The sequence below is a fragment of the Chrysemys picta genome, chromosome 3, assembly GCF_011386835.1.
Source record: "Chrysemys picta bellii isolate R12L10 chromosome 3, ASM1138683v2, whole genome shotgun sequence".
Classification (NCBI taxonomy): domain Eukaryota; kingdom Metazoa; phylum Chordata; order Testudines; family Emydidae; genus Chrysemys; species Chrysemys picta.
In genome coordinates this window covers 85716806-85732466 of record NC_088793.1, presented here as the reverse complement: position 1 = coordinate 85732466, position 15661 = coordinate 85716806, and the positions used below count along the sequence as shown (strand labels likewise).

General features: G+C 41.4%; 1 protein-coding gene across 4 annotated transcripts in view; it reads left to right on the top strand.

Moving 5' to 3' along the window:
* SLC22A16 (solute carrier family 22 member 16) overlaps positions 1–15661 on the top strand; it is a 51306-nt gene that overhangs the window by 18268 nt on the left and 17377 nt on the right. For 2 of the 4 annotated variants that reach the window (XM_008164927.4, XM_024102455.3), the window contains one exon: positions 13430–13906. In XM_008164927.4, the coding sequence (XP_008163149.2) occupies positions 13430–13906 (477 nt within the window). Of the gene's footprint in view, positions 1–149; positions 1470–8792; positions 8845–13429; positions 13907–15661 lie in introns of those variants that run through there. The other 2 variants (XM_042857686.2, XM_042857689.2) reach the window with 2 other exon arrangements.

Below are 15661 nucleotides of genomic sequence, written 5' to 3'. Positions count from 1 at the left end.
AGGAAGAAGTCTGTTGTGCCTGTTGCTGTGTCAGCTTAACCTATGGAGCTGTGCAGCCATTATCTTTTGGTCAGCCACTACTTGTCAACAAGAGAGAGCTCTTCTTCCAACAAAATAAAACCACCCTCAATGAGGGGCGGTAGCTTTGTTGGTGGGAGAGCATCTCCCGCCGACAAAGCACTGTCCATACTGGCACTTTTCGACGGTAAAACTTTTGTCGGTCAGGGTGCGGGGTTTTTGCACACCCCTGACCGACAAAATTTTACTGACGAAAGTGCAGTATAGGCATAGACGCAGTCTTCTTTTCTCCATACTAAACAAACCCAGGTTTTCAATCTTTACTCCTAGGTCATGTTTTCTAGACCTTTAATCATTTTTGTTGCTCTCCTCTGGACTTTCTCGAACTTGTCCACATCTTTCCTGAAATGTGGCACCAAGAACTGTACACAGTACACCAGTTGAGGCCTTATCAGTGCTAATCTGCTTTTCTGTTTCAAAGACTGGCTAGTCCATTGTGAGGACTGGAAGCTGACTTGGGGTCAGGTGCTGCCCCGGACATTGACAACATAGTGTCACAGTTCAGGGCAACTGCACCTGTATTTCCACCTTGTGGTCCAGCAAAGGCATCCACTCTAGGCTCCCAGTTCCTCAGCTATCCCCTCTCTTGGGTGGAAACCTGCGTCTTTCTCCCTCCTGACTGGGTTTTTCCAGGATGCACAATTCCCTGTCTATACTATGAGTTCCCTAGCAGGTCAGACTGCCTAAGCAAGCCTGCTTTGCTTTCTCCTAAGAGACTATTACCTGTGTAATTGCCCACAGTTACAAGTTTCCACTCACCTCTCTCTAAACAAGCATGTTTATTCTTAAGGTGAAAACGTTACAGGGAAAACATTTTTAAAACAATAAAAGAACCTACATGTATGCTAATAAGCTTACCAGTGATCACCCCAACACCTCAACTCCAGAAGGGGCTCTGGTAGAGGATCAGTCCTTAAGGATTGAGATCTGCCTTGGACAGAATGTCCTGTCTGTTTTCTGGATCAGAGGGAAGGCCCTGAATCAGTTTAAAGTCAGGTTGTTTTTCCAGAAGTCCTTTTTTTGTCTGTTGATCTCTGGAGAATTCAGTTTGAACTAGTATTTGTTATCCTCTCTGGAGGGGTTACAACCTGAATAAATTTGCCTAATCGTGCTCCATTGTTCTTAATTCCTGGAGGTTTTGGCCCACAATGATACCTAAACTTTGTACAGTACCATCTCCTAAAGGTACTGTGGGAAATTGCCATATCTGTCACACAAAATATGGTTGATCGTTGTGAGTGAGAACTTCAGCTGTTCTTAATGAATTCTGTTAGCAAGTTAATGATCAGAGGTTGACTGGCTTGCTTGCTTCTTATTATCGCAAAACTTTTACCAGGTTGTTTCATGAGCTATGAGTACAGCATCAGTAGCTGACTCTTCACCCAGTCTTGGTAAGTTTTTTTTTTTTATTAAGTTTATCTGCAACCCACTTCATCAACACATACATGATTTTCAGCCAAGGACGTGTACCCAGCATTAACTTCCCTGGTATTACATTTCACTGGGACATTGTGTATCTTAAATCACCTTTAGACAGAGCACGCTAGTCAGTAGGACAGGCTGCTATTGCCGCAGTAGAGATAAGAACATGATGTGTAAGGTGAGACACCGAGCACTTCACTTTGGCAATACAAAAACAGATCTTCATTAATATAGACTTGTATACAGGGCCCTTTTAAGGATTTCTGATTAGCTCTGACTAATTTTGGGCTTTCTCAGGTAGGAAACAAGTAGTCAGTAGTTCTGGAGCAGGGCTGTTTTGTTTGTGCCAGGATATTTCTCGATTAAATAGATTTTAAAAATCGAATGTTAATTATTCCTAGTATTAAGCAAATGTTTATGTAAAACATTAATTTATTGGTTTAAGTACAAATGCGTATGGTCCTATTAGCTTAAAAATTCACCTCTCCTGTAGAAAGGGATAGAATTATTTTTATAGGAATTCAATGTTTTTCAGTGGAATTCATTAAAAATCTACATTTTGGAATATAACATAAGCAGTCTGACCCAGCCTTTTACATTTGACACAATAAGACTGACAGAACCTACTTCCCAAATAATTGTCCCTCATTGCAAATCATTGAGGTAGAAAAAAATAACATGCAAACACCTCATGAAAGGATTCAACGTGGCTAAAAATATGGCTCAATATATGCAATTGAAGTTAATTACTTCCTACTTTTCCCCTCCTTAATTGTAGTTAATGTACATTTTAAAACTGAAGGTCATTAATAAACATAAATTAAAATATACAAAATTCTTACAATAAGGTTAGACATCTAGATTTAAAACAAGAGCTAGGTTAAAGTTGTTTTTTCTGACATATCTATTTTTCATAGCAATTACAATGAGTCGCTCTCTCTCTCTCTCTGTGTGTATAAGTAGTATACTGTTATATTCCAGGACAAAAAAAAGTTTTATAGTTTAAAAAAAATGTTTTGGAAATTCATGGTTAAGTTCATTAGTGGCTATTATTTCAAATTATTTTTTTATTTTTTGAAAGTTAATAATTGGAACAGTGAGTATGCCTAATATAATGTGTATGTATGTTTGACTAATTAATCTATCCTGTCTTTTTTATATAAATCACTTAGCCAAAAAATGCCATTTGTTCTGAGGTCAATGTAATATACAGGAAGAAGATCAGTTATGGCAGACTTTGGCTAGAGTAGCCTTGCTTTGGTTTGTGAAAATCATATTTTTAATGCTACGGTAATGTCATTTTCAATTTGTAATACATATGAGAGTATACACAGAGAGTACACTTATAAAGTTTGTGGACAATACCAAGCTGGGAGGAGTTACAAGCGCTTTGGAAGATAGGATTCAAAATGATCTTGACATACTGGAGAAATGGTCTGAATTAAATAGGATGAAATTCAATAAGGGCAAATGCAAAAGTACTACATTTAGGGAGGAATAATCAACTGCACAAATGCAAAATGGGAAATGACTGTATAGGAAGAAATAATGAAGAAAAGCATTTGGGGGTAATAGTGGATCACAATCTAAATATGACTCAACAATGTAATACTGTTGCAAAAAAACCCAAACATCATTCTGGGTTATATTAGCAGGAATGTTGTAACCAAGACACAAGAAGTAATTATTCTTGTTTAGTTTGGAAAAGAGAAGACTGAGAGGGGACATGATAGCAGTTTTCAGGTATCTAAACGGGTGTCATAAGGAGGAGGGAGAAAACTTGTTCACATTAGCCTCTAAGGATAGAACAAGAAGCAATGGGCTTAAACTGCAGCAAGGGAGGTCTAGGTTGGACATTAGGAAAAAGTTCCTAACTGTCAGGGTGGTTAAACACTGGAATAAATTGCCTAGGGAGGTTGTGGAATCTCCATCTCTGGAGATATTTAAGAGTAGGTTAGATAAATGTCTATCAGGGATGGTCTAGACACTATTTGGTCCTGCCATGCGGGCAGGGGACTGGACTCGATGACCCCTCGAGGTCCCTTCCAGTCCTAGAATCTATGAATCTATGAATTCCACTCATCACTTATAAAGCCTCAACTGGAATACTGTGTCCAGTTCTGGGCATCACACTTTGAGAAAGATGTGGACAAATTGAAGAAAGTCCAGAGGAGAGCAACGAAAATGATTAGAGGTCTAGAAAACATGACTTGTGAGGAAAGACTGAAAAAAATTGGGCTTGTTTAGTCTAGAGAAGAGAAGACTGAGATAACAGTCTTCAAGTACATAAAGGTTGCTATAGAGAAGAGGGTGATACATTGTTGAGGACAGGACAAGAAGTAATGGACTTAAATTGCAGCAAGGGAGATAGAGGTTAGACATTTCCTAGCTATAAGGGTAGTTAAGCACTTGAACAAATTACCTAGGGAGGTTTTTAAGAACAGGTTAGACAAACACCTGTTAGAGGTGATCTAGATAATACTTAATCCTGCGTCAGTGCAAGGGACTGGATTCAATGACCTGTCGAGGTCCCTCCCAGTCCTCCATTTTGATGCTTCTATGAACAACAAGCTCTCTTATGAGAAATTAACATTGTACCTTAGGAAGAGAGTGGCAGAATTATAGAATTAAGTCAATCATTCACAAATCATAGCAGACACAGCACTGACTTTTACCTATGCCTAGGACTCAGCCTTTTTCTGGAGATTCTGCAAAGTGCATGAAAAATGAGTCATGCAAACATTTAAAAAGAGTAACCTAGATGCAGAGCATTATGATCATAGAATCATGATTTGGACTACTTCTGCATCCTGGCTATCTGAAAACTTATTTCTACCTTGAGTTAGATGTTAAAGATCTGTCCGAGACCAATACAGGTTTGAATGAGGATTCGAGTGGAAGAGGAAAATTGAGACAGAGGCAGATTGAAATTCAAAACAGGTGGCTGTTTATTAATGGGGGATGAATTACAACTTGGGCTGGGGAGGAGTACCTTTACCAACTAACAATACAAATTCAATTGAAATAGGGACAAGTAACCAACCAAAAATATCACCAGAGCAGTAATATAAAACAGTCTATGTACACTTAACAACAAGGAATCAGATAATTTACAACCAACTGTTTACTGAAAAACCAGAACAAACATACAAAACTGAGTAAACTGTAACAATTCGTCCTCTATACACTATACATGAGATTTGGTACCAAGCAATAAAGAAAAAAGGCCTAACAAACAGAATATCTACAAAAATTAATATGTACATACCACACTCCAGGCGCAGCTGACCAGCAGTACAGACACCAGGGACATGACGAGATGTAACTGGAGATGACACAACACGAGCCGACTAAATCCAGAGGAGATCCTGGCTGAAAGGGTGATCAGGCCTTCCAGCTAACACGCGGACACTCCTGCTGAATTAGGCAAGGGACATAGTTTTATTCGAAGACCCTTGCTCGTGCTAGCATCTGATTGGTTCCCCGCTCCTACACCAACCAGGCTCCAAGCGGGTGCCCTCTATGTAAACAGATACTGCACCCGGCACGCTAAGCTTATGCACACGGCACGCCGGAATTGTAGCACACGGTACCAATGTGACCCACAATTGACCAGGCGGAAGGTTCGAGAATGGTCACACGGCCCCAATGTGTTGCACACGACACCAAGGCGCTGCACACGGCACCAAGGTGCTGCACACGACACCGATGTGACCTTCTGACCGACAATTGGCCATCCAGATGCCATGACAGAGCATAGGGCTGCGACAAGATCAAATTCTTCTTCAAGTGCTTGTCCACATATATATTCCATTGTTGGTGCCTGTGTACCCAATACATTCAAGACAGATTCTTTTGGCAGCAGTGTCCATTGGGGTGGTGCTGTATCCTGAGTGCCCTTGTGCTTCCAACTGAGGGCATAAAGGGTGGGACAATTCCAGTTGCCCTCAGTTCCTTATCACCATCCATTGCTATAAGTTGGAGCTTGAAATTATTGTCACTTTCAGATTTGTTTAAACAGATAGTTGGATATTTAGGCTACACCTAGGAAATAGGGGTGTGATTCCCAGCTCGTGTACACATACCCGTGCTGACTCAATGAGAGCTATTACTTTAAATAGTAGCATAGTCATGGTAAGATGGGCAGCGGTGGCATGGTTTAGCCATGCTGAATGCAAACTCTCCTGAACCCCATGGCTTTGTATTCGGCCATGCTAGGCTGAATCGTAGGAAGTCTGTGAACAAGTAACAGACTTCATACAGCAAATTCTACTTCTGTTTACCCAATTAGGTCTTAAAGTAAACATGGACATGCCAATACAGATCCCACGACAGAAAATAGAATTTACTGGGGGTATTCTGGACTATGCAGCACTGATGGTTTATCTACCTCCAGAAAGATTCCAAATCATACTCGACTTATACACCCATCTCCAGGCTCACCCCTGAACATCAGTAAGAACATGTCTCAGACTTCAGAGCCATAGGCATCTTGCATCTTCATGACTCAGCATGCCAGATCTCACCTCTGCTGCATGTAAAAAGGGTGGTTGAAGTCTTTACATCAGCCATGCAAACATCATCTGGGTATGCTGGTTCACATTCCATTTGTTGTCATTACAGTGGTGGATGGACCTAAAAAAAGTCTACTGTAGAAAGTTTGACCTAAGGCATTCCCTCTGGCATTGGCCACTGTCAGAAGACAGATACTGGGCTAGATGAACCTTTCGTCTGACCCCAGTATGTCCGTTCTTAGGTTCTTATGATATGCACAAATCCTTTTATATCAAAAGGAGTTTCCCAAACATTTCAATCCAAGCACACCAGTTTAGATAAAACAATAAAACAAGTTTATTAACTGCAGGAAGATAGATTTTAAGTGATTACAAGTAATGAGGCATAAATGTCAGAACTGGTTAAAAGCAAAGTAAACACAACTAATACCTAACTTAACAAGCTAAGTGAATTCAAAGCAAAAGTCTCTCTCACCACATGTTCTAGCACAGTGGTCACCAACCGGTTGATTGTGATCGACTGGTCAATCCTAAAGGATCTCTGGCAGTGCAGCGTGGCTGTCGCTAAGGCAGACTCTCTGCCCACCCCAACCCCACACCACTCCTGGAAGTGGCCAGTGCAGCCCCATGGCTGGGGGGTGGGGCAGGGGTCTCCCTCCACACGCTGCTCCTGCCTGCAAGCACCGCCCCCACAGCTCCCATTGGCTGGGAGTGCTGCGGGGGCGGTGCTTGCAGAGAGGGGGCAGCACAGCGCCACGTGCCCCCAGACTCCTCCAGGGGCTGCAGTGGTGTGTTGGCCCCTTCCAGGAGCAGTGTGGGGCCGGGGTAGGCAGGGAGCCTGCCTTAGCCTCGCTATACTGCCGACTGGGCGCCACTGGAGGTAAGTGCTTCCCGGCAGGAGGCCGCACCCCAAGCTCCACCCTGAGCCCCCTCCCAGAGCCAGCACCCTGTACCCCCTCCTGCACCCCAACACACTGCCCCAGCCTGACCCCCTCCCAGAGCCAGCACCCTGTACCCCTTCCTGCACCCCAAGCCCCTGCCTCAGCTCTGATCCCCTCCCAGAGCCAGCACCCTGTACCGCCTCCTGCACCCCAACACTCTGCCCCAGCCTGACCCCCTCCCAGAGCCAGCATCCCGTACCCCATCCTGCACCCCAACCCCCTGCCTCAGCCCTGATCCCCTCCCAGAGCCAGCACCCCATACTCCCTCCTGCACCCCAAGTCCCAGCCCTGATGCCCCTCCCAGAGCCAGCATCCTGTACCCTCTCCTGCACCCCAACACTCTGCCCCAGCCTGGAGCCCCCTCCTACACACACACTCCCTCCTAGAGCTTACATTCCTCACCCCCTCCTGCACTCCAACCCCCTGCCCCAGGCTTAGATCAGGCCCCCTCCCACTCTGCGAACCCCTCAGCCAGAGCCCAGAGCCCGAACCCCAAACCTCTGCCCCAGCCCGGTGAAAGTGAGTGAGAGTGGGGGTGAGTGAGCGAAGAAGAGGAGGGGGATGGAGTGAGTGGAGCTTTGGGGAAGGGGCGGGGCCTCGAGGAAGGGGTGGGGTAGATCCTGGGTTGCCCTTAGATTCAAAAAGTGATCTTGGGCATAAAAAGATTGGAGACCACTGTTCTAGCATGTTCTTACTGGCTGAATTCCTTTCTGCCGGGATCTCTCCCGAGTCCAGTGATGCTTTCTTTTTCCTTCAAGTGCTGTGCATAGAGATGAAGGGAGAGATATCTTGGGGCATCCGTTCCCCATTCTTATACCTTTTCCTCTTCTTTGAGAATCCTCTCCAGCTGGGGTTCAGGAGACAGAAAGTATATGGGGATGGGAACCTCTAGCTGTTTCTTTGCCAACACGTAAATTTCTCACTCACATCTTTTTCTTGCCAAAGACTGGCCACTTAAACAGGTAATAATAGTCCATTTGATTTTGTTGACAGCTGGCTGAGGTGTCAGTTTGCCATTGGTCTCTGAGGAAATGGTTTGTGGCTGCTTCCCCAGATATGGACTATGTCTTAGTAACATCATACTGTAATATCTTATAACTTTACATACAATGTTGCCACACACATTTTACCAGGACAGTAAATATCAGGACATCATGAGTTTTCAGATGATACCTTAGAAGGCCTACTTTGTACAAAATTTATCATAGTCTTGAAAAAGGGGTGAACACAGGGATACACTGTCACACCCACGTGCCCAGATCATCCCAGCAATAACTCATCTCTGCCCTAACTATTCCTTTGAGAGTGTTATGTAATCTCTTTCTGAACATTTCCAGTGATGGCACTTCAATGACCTTTTTTGAAAGACTGTTCCAATGTCAACTTGCTCTGTTAAAACATGTTTTATTATATCTGATCTTGATGTCCCCTTCTTTAGTTTGAGGCCATTAACTTCTTGTAATACATCCTTGGGCAACCTTGAATAAATCTTCCTTTGCTATCATTTCTGTGTATGGTGCTATTAAATTTCCCCCTCTTCTTATTTCTTTAAACTGTATAAATTACAGTTCCTTAACCTTTCCACATTCATCTTTTTATCTTGTAAAACAGCATCTATCTCTTTAAAAAGCAATAAAAAATTTACTTGAAATATAAATTTGTGTCATTTTTCATTCCCTCAATCTTTTGAGAGTTTAAATTAAAACTGGATACAACTGGTTCTTGTAAGTGGAAAGGGAGTTTTTACAATGTATTATCCAAGCCACTTCAGTTTTAATAAAAACAACTCTATCATATCCTTTTTATAATTATTATTATTATTGTCATCTATTTGCAGAACCCAAATGTGAAGTCTGCATAGTCAGGATAGTGGATGGATCAGGAGATTGGTAAGGTTGGGATCCAGAGACTTTCAGATTTGGGTAGTTGGTCTATATTTACCCCCAGATTGGTAAATATAAAAAACTAAAATTTTTGCCATCCAATGGTTGTTGAGAGAAGTGGCTCTCAACTTTTCCAAACTACTGTACCCCTTTCAGGAGTCTGACTTGTCTTGCATATCCCTAAGTTTCACCTCACTTAAAAACTATTTGCTTACAAAATCAGACATAGAAATACAAGTGTTACAGCACATTATTATTGAAAAATTGCTTACTTTCTCATTTTTACCATATTATAAATTGATTGGCATATAAATATTTTACTTATATTTCAATGTATAGTATATGGAGCAATATAAAGTCATTATCTGTATGAAATTTTAGTTTGTACTGACTTCACTTGTTCTTTTTATGTAGCCTGTTGTAAAACTAGGCAAATAGCTAGATGAGTTACCCCCTGGAAGATCTCTGCATACCGAGGAGTACACGTATCCCTGGTTGAGAACCACTGGTTTAGAAGCCTTTAGAGTAAGAATTGGTGGCCCTCAGTGTATTTCCTGATGCACAAGTGCCCAGAGTACAAAATAATACTAACGTTTTTATAACCTTTTTGGCAGCCTTAGCAAAAAGGTCAAATTAAATGTAGACCATAAGGAAATATATGTAATGTAGATAAGTTATGTCTTCATGGCAAAAAAAGATGTTTTTACGTCAAGATAACTATCTCAGTGTAAAATCCTAGAGGAGACGTGGCACTCCAGTTTTTAATGTCAAGCTGGTCAAGGTCAACCCCAGGAAGAGGAAACAGGGTTGATTTCAACTAGCTATATCGAGGTGAAAACTACTTGTGTCTTGTCCCCATTAAAATTTTACTTTGAGATAATTATAATGTAAAAATAAACTTTTATTGCAGTGAAGACAAAGAGGCATTGATGGCTGCAATACAATGTTATGAAATTAACACTACAGATATACAATTTAAGGGCCCAATTCTGTGAAATGCTAAGTACTTGCTGTGAAGCATTAAGGGCCATCATGTTCAGTGAGAGTTGGGTAAGCTCAGCAACTTGCAGGATTACTTCCTAAAAAGGTGTTATTGGGTATTCAGTGACTACTGCCAGGTTCCCTCCTCTGGGCCTCACGTGCAGGATGGTCGTGGGATCCTCACTAAGTACGGCATCCAGTACAACATAAAAGCAGCAGGCCTGGGGGCAGCTCCAGATTTTATGTTGGCCTCCCTTATTTTTTGAGAGGGCTGCCAGTGTTCCTTCCCCTTCACCTGGCTTTGCTGCTTGTCTGGGTCATGCCCGATGACTTGCTGCATGCCCTCTGCAATGTCCGAATATACATCTTTATTACTGTGATTATTTCTCATCTGAGCTTGCACTGCTCCTTCTTCCCTAGGGTGACCAGAGTGAATGAACAGAACAGGTAATCATCCATCCCCTGTCGCCCATTCCCAGCCTGCCCATCTTGCCTAATAGCCATTGATGGACCTATCCTCCATGAACTTATCTAGTTCTTTTTTGAACCCTGTTATAGTCTTGGCCTTCACAACATCCTCTGGCAAGGATTTCCACAACTTGACTGTGCGTTGTGTGAAAAAATACTTCCTTTTGTTTGTTTTAAACCTGCTGCCTATTAATTTAATTTGGTGACCTCTAGTTCTTGTGTTATGAGAAGGAGTAAATAATATTTTTTATTTACTTTCTCCACACCAGTCATGATTTTATAGACCTCTATCATATCCCCACTTAGTCATCTCTTTTCCAAGCTGAAAAGTCCCAGTCTTATTAATCTCTCCTCATACGGAAGGTGTTCCATACTCTCTAATCATTTTTGTTGCCAGTTTCTGTACCTTTTCCAATTCTAATATATCTTTTTTGAGATGGGGCAACCACATCTGCATGCAGTATTCAAGATGTAGGCATACCATGGATTTATATAGAGGCAATATTATATTGTCTGTCTTATTATATAGCCCTTTCTTAATGATTCTCAACATTCTGTTTGCTTTTTTGACTGCCGCTGCACATTGAGTGGATGTTTTCATAGAACTATCCACAGTGATGCTAAGATCTTTTTTTGAGTGGCAACAGCTAATTTAGACCCCATCACTTTATATGTATAGTTGGGATTATGTTTTCCAATGTGCATTACTTTGCATGTATCAACATTGAATGTCATCTGCCATTTTGTTGCCCAGTCACCCAGTTTTGTGAGATCCTTTTGTAGCTCTTCACAGTCTGCTTTGGACTTAACTATCTTGAGTAATTTTGTATCATCTGCAAATTTTGCCACCTCACTGTTTATCCCTTTTTTCCAGATCATTTATGAACATGTTGAATAGGACTGGTCCCAGCACAGACTGCTGGGGACATCACTATTTATCTTTCTCAATTCTGAAAACTGACCATTTATTCCTACCCTTTGTTTCCTATCTTTTAACCAGTTACCGATCCATGAGAGGGCCTTCCCTCTTATTCCATGATAGCTTACTTTGTTTAAGAGCCTTTGGTGAGGAGCCTTGTCAAAAGCTTTCTGAAAATCTAAGTACACCATGTCCACTGGATCCCCCTTGTCCACATGCTTGTTGAGCACCCTGAAAGAATTCTAGTAGATTGGTGAGCCATGATTTCTCTTTACAAAACCATGTTGATTCTTCCCCAACAAATTATATTCATCTATGTGTCTGACAATTTTGTTCTTTACTATAGTTTCAACCAGTTTGCCTGGTACTGAAGTCAGGCTTACTGGCCTATAATTGCTGGGATCACCTCTAGAGCCCTATTTAAAAATTGCCGTCACATTAGCTATCCTTCAGTCATTTGGTACAGACGTTGATTTAAGTGATAGGTTACAAACTACAGTTCTGCAATTTCACATTTGAGTTCCTTCAGAACTCTTGGGTGAATACCATTTGGTCCTGGTGACTTATTACTGTTTAGTTTATCAATTTGTTCCCAAACCTCCTCTAATGACACCTCAATCTGCGACAGTTCCTCAGATTTGTCACCTAAAAAGAGTGGCTCAGGTTTGGGAATCTCCCTCACATCCTCAGCCATGAAGACCGATGAAAATAATTCATTTAGTTTCTCCGCAAGGGTCTTATCATCCATGACTGCTCCTTTAGCATCTCGATTGTCCTGTGGCTCCACTGATTGTTTAGCAGGCTTCCTGCTTCTGATGTACTTAAAAACATTTTTTTTGCTATTACTTTTTGAGTCTTTGTCTAGCTCTTCTTCAAATTCCTTTTTGACCCTCCTAATTATGTTTTTACACTTCATTTGCCAGAATTTATGCTTATTTCTATTTCTCTCTAATCTCCCTGAGCATTTCACAGTCACTATCACCATCCTGGTCAGGTGGTCGGCAATGTTCTCTCTAATTTTTTTCCATCCATGTGTGGAATAAATTTTGTTATATGCACCGAGGTATTTGCCTATGTGCGTCACCTGTAGAAACAAAAAAACCTAGATATAATATATATATTAAAAAAGTTACCATAGGGATAATTACTCCAGCCAGGACAGGTTGGCATTTTAGAACTCACTACTCAGATAAAGCAACAGAGGGTCCTGTGGCACCTTTAAGACTACTCAGAGAATTACATTTAAGTGGAAGAGAAATAAAAATTATGAAATGCATAGACCAGTCAAAACACTAAAATAACACTTTGAAAGAATAAAATTACAGAGAATATATATGCATTGGAGGAAATACCAAGAACAACAATAATACAAGTATGTGTTGGGAGGGGAGTGTGAAAGAGACTGTGTGTGAGTGTGTGAAAGAGACTGTGTGTGTGTGTGTGTGTGTGTGTGTGTGTGTGTGTGTGTGTGTGTGTGTGTGTGTGTGTGAAAGAGACAGACTCTGTGTGTGTGTGTGACTTTTGTAGTTAATAAATTTGTTTTTGCTTTATCTAAACCGGTGCGTGAAAATTATAACTCAGGGGTAGGAAGTTGTTGCATATTCCTCTCCACATTGACGGAGGGAGCAAATTTTATGATCTTATGCTGTACTGTTCCCTGAGCAGTGCAAGACGGTATAATTTTGGGTTTGTACTCCAGAGGGGATGTGTGCCTGAGGAGCTGGGAGGTGCCCTAGCTGAAGCCTTCCCATGCAGGGGCTGGTCAAAGAGCCTGCCTGCATGTAACTGCAGTTGGGTGTGTCCCTACCTGTATGTATGCTGATGAAAGTGCAGGCTGAGCGTGGAGGGCTTGTCAGCTTGTCACAGCAGTACAGTGTAAGAGAGAGCCCAGGCTGATGGATCAGGGGAGGGTCAGTGGTACCCCAGTTCCAGCTGGCACCCCGGAGGGAACCCATCACAAAAGTGTACTATGATATTTCTTGGGAACTGAGAACATTACTTGTGTGGCACTCTGCTGGTGTTTGGTCTCTTGCAAGGTTTAATTAATTTAGAAGAACCACTACAGAACAAACCACTAGATAGCTAATTATGACTCCTTTTACAAATTTAAAAAAAAATACTAGATTGATATTAGCAACTAAATAATGTTGGTGGTCCTTTTCTTTTGTGTATGGAAATCTCTCAGGTATTTTTCCCTATAAACTTTTTTTTTTCTCATTACAGATTCCAAGCATGTGTATATTTTGCATCTGCCTTTCAAGCTATCTCATGTGGCATTCATTACTTGGCTTCCGTATTCATGGCTGTTACGCCTAAATTTGTATGCAGTGTCCCTGGAAATGTGACTAGTATACTGTTCAGCAATTCCTCTAGTTCAAGAATAGAGGATATTTGGACACTGTGGACATCAACAAAAAATTACATTGTGGTCCAGCTTGAAAACGGAGAAATTTGGGAACTTGATCAGTGCAGCAGGTCCAAGCGAGAGGGCAGTTTGTATCTTGCATATGAATATTCTGGCAACAAGTCTGTTTTTTCTTGTTCTGATGGATATATCTATGATCACACAAAATGGAAGAGCACCATTGTTACAGAATGGGATTTGGTCTGTCACCGGGAATGGCTTGCAAAATTAACTCAGCCCACATTCATGCTTGGAGTCCTGCTTGGAGCAGTGATTTTTGGTGATATGGCTGACAGGTACAGTGCCATCCTCTTAATACTGTAGTTTAAGAGTGCAATAACTCTGTATGTGCCTAAATGCTTTGCTGTTATATTAGATACTAATTTAAAAGAAGTTTAATCTAATTGCTGTTTTATTAACAAATGTGGTCTTCAACAGAGCTTATATTTATCTTTCTCTGTTACAGATGATTTGTGTTTTTCTATCAGAAAACTTCAAAAACTGTTGATAGAATTTTTTTTTAAATGTCATGCTTTATATCAAATGTAGGCCCTGATCCTGCAAGCTACCCCATATGTGTGGTACCTTGTACCTAAGCAGAGCTTTCTGTAGGATCAGGGTCATAGTGAGTTTCCCTGGTAATAGTTCCCCCTTTCCCTCTACCCATTCTCCTCATCTTATTTATAATAAAAAAGAGAAATGTTTATGATGGATATGATGAATAGTTAAAGCTATGCTGTAAGGTTAAAAATAATATATTTAAAAAAAAAAATTCCTGACCTCTGTCATTACTACTACTTTATGGGACTGATGCAAAGACTTTGGGATTTGAATTTGGTCCTGTATTACTAAAACTAAAAATCTACTGTATTTTTCACCATTACTGGTTTACCTTTTTTTTTTTTTTTTGCATTTCAGTCTGTATGAAGGAAGGAAATAGACCAGTCAGTTTCCCTTTAGTTTGCCATCAGTTTCACTTCCTCCAGCAGTAGTATAATGCTGAAATATTTCAGTTGTCAACTCATTATGTAAATGCATAAAGAGGAGCTTATTTTTTCAGTTGGATTTTATAAAAGTATGGAATTGGTTCTCTTAATCTAAGGTTTTGTAAAACTTTCTTTAATACAAAACCTGAATTCAGAGCCTAAATTGAACTGACAGTGTCTCTTTAAATCAGTTGTAATATTTTCAGTTAATATGCAGACACAGATAATGACATTATAGTCACATAATTCTCAGTTAGAATAGCTCGAGCTCTAGACATCCATTTAAGAGAATAAACATATTGTATTTTATGGAGTTACAACAAAAAGTTTTACATCTGAAAGTTATTACTATCTGACAGCTTTTGACTGGTAGGAAATAAGTTGGTAGTTTCAGTCCAGTTTTCAGTCAACAGATGTTCCCAGCAGAAGAATGACCACAGCAGAACTAATTAGCATCTCTGCTGAGAATCTTGGCAGAGATTAAGGATTGAATGGGCATGAAGACAACTACCTCCTCCATTCTTCCAAGGCCTGGTCTTCACTACATAGTTAAGTGGACATAAGGCAGCTTACATTGACCTAATTATGTCAGTGTAAACACTACAGCCTTGCTCCCACCAATGCAAGTGCCCTACTACACGGACATCATAACGCCAGCTCCATGAGAGGCATAGGGCTTAGGCTGGTGTAATTAGGGAAACGCAGTGTCTGTGCAGACACTGCAATACTTACATCGGCTGTTGGCTGTCTTGTCAATTTCAGGGCTCCATGCTGGAGCCGTGAAATTGACAAAAAAGCCGGGCAGTTAGAGCCCAGCTGCCCCCGTTTCCCCGCTCACAGCCAAGCTGTGCTCGCCTGGCTCCCCGACTCTGGCTGGGAGCGGGGACCCCGCCCCTCTTCAGTCGGTGGAAGTGATCCTAGTGAGGACGCACACCACTGACGGAAGGAGGGACATGAACCACCGCAGTAATTACTGTGGTGGAGGCTCTAAATTGACCTAACATTGGTCGACTTAAGTCTGTAGTGTAGACTCACCCTAGGTCAGGGTTGAAGCACATTGGCAGG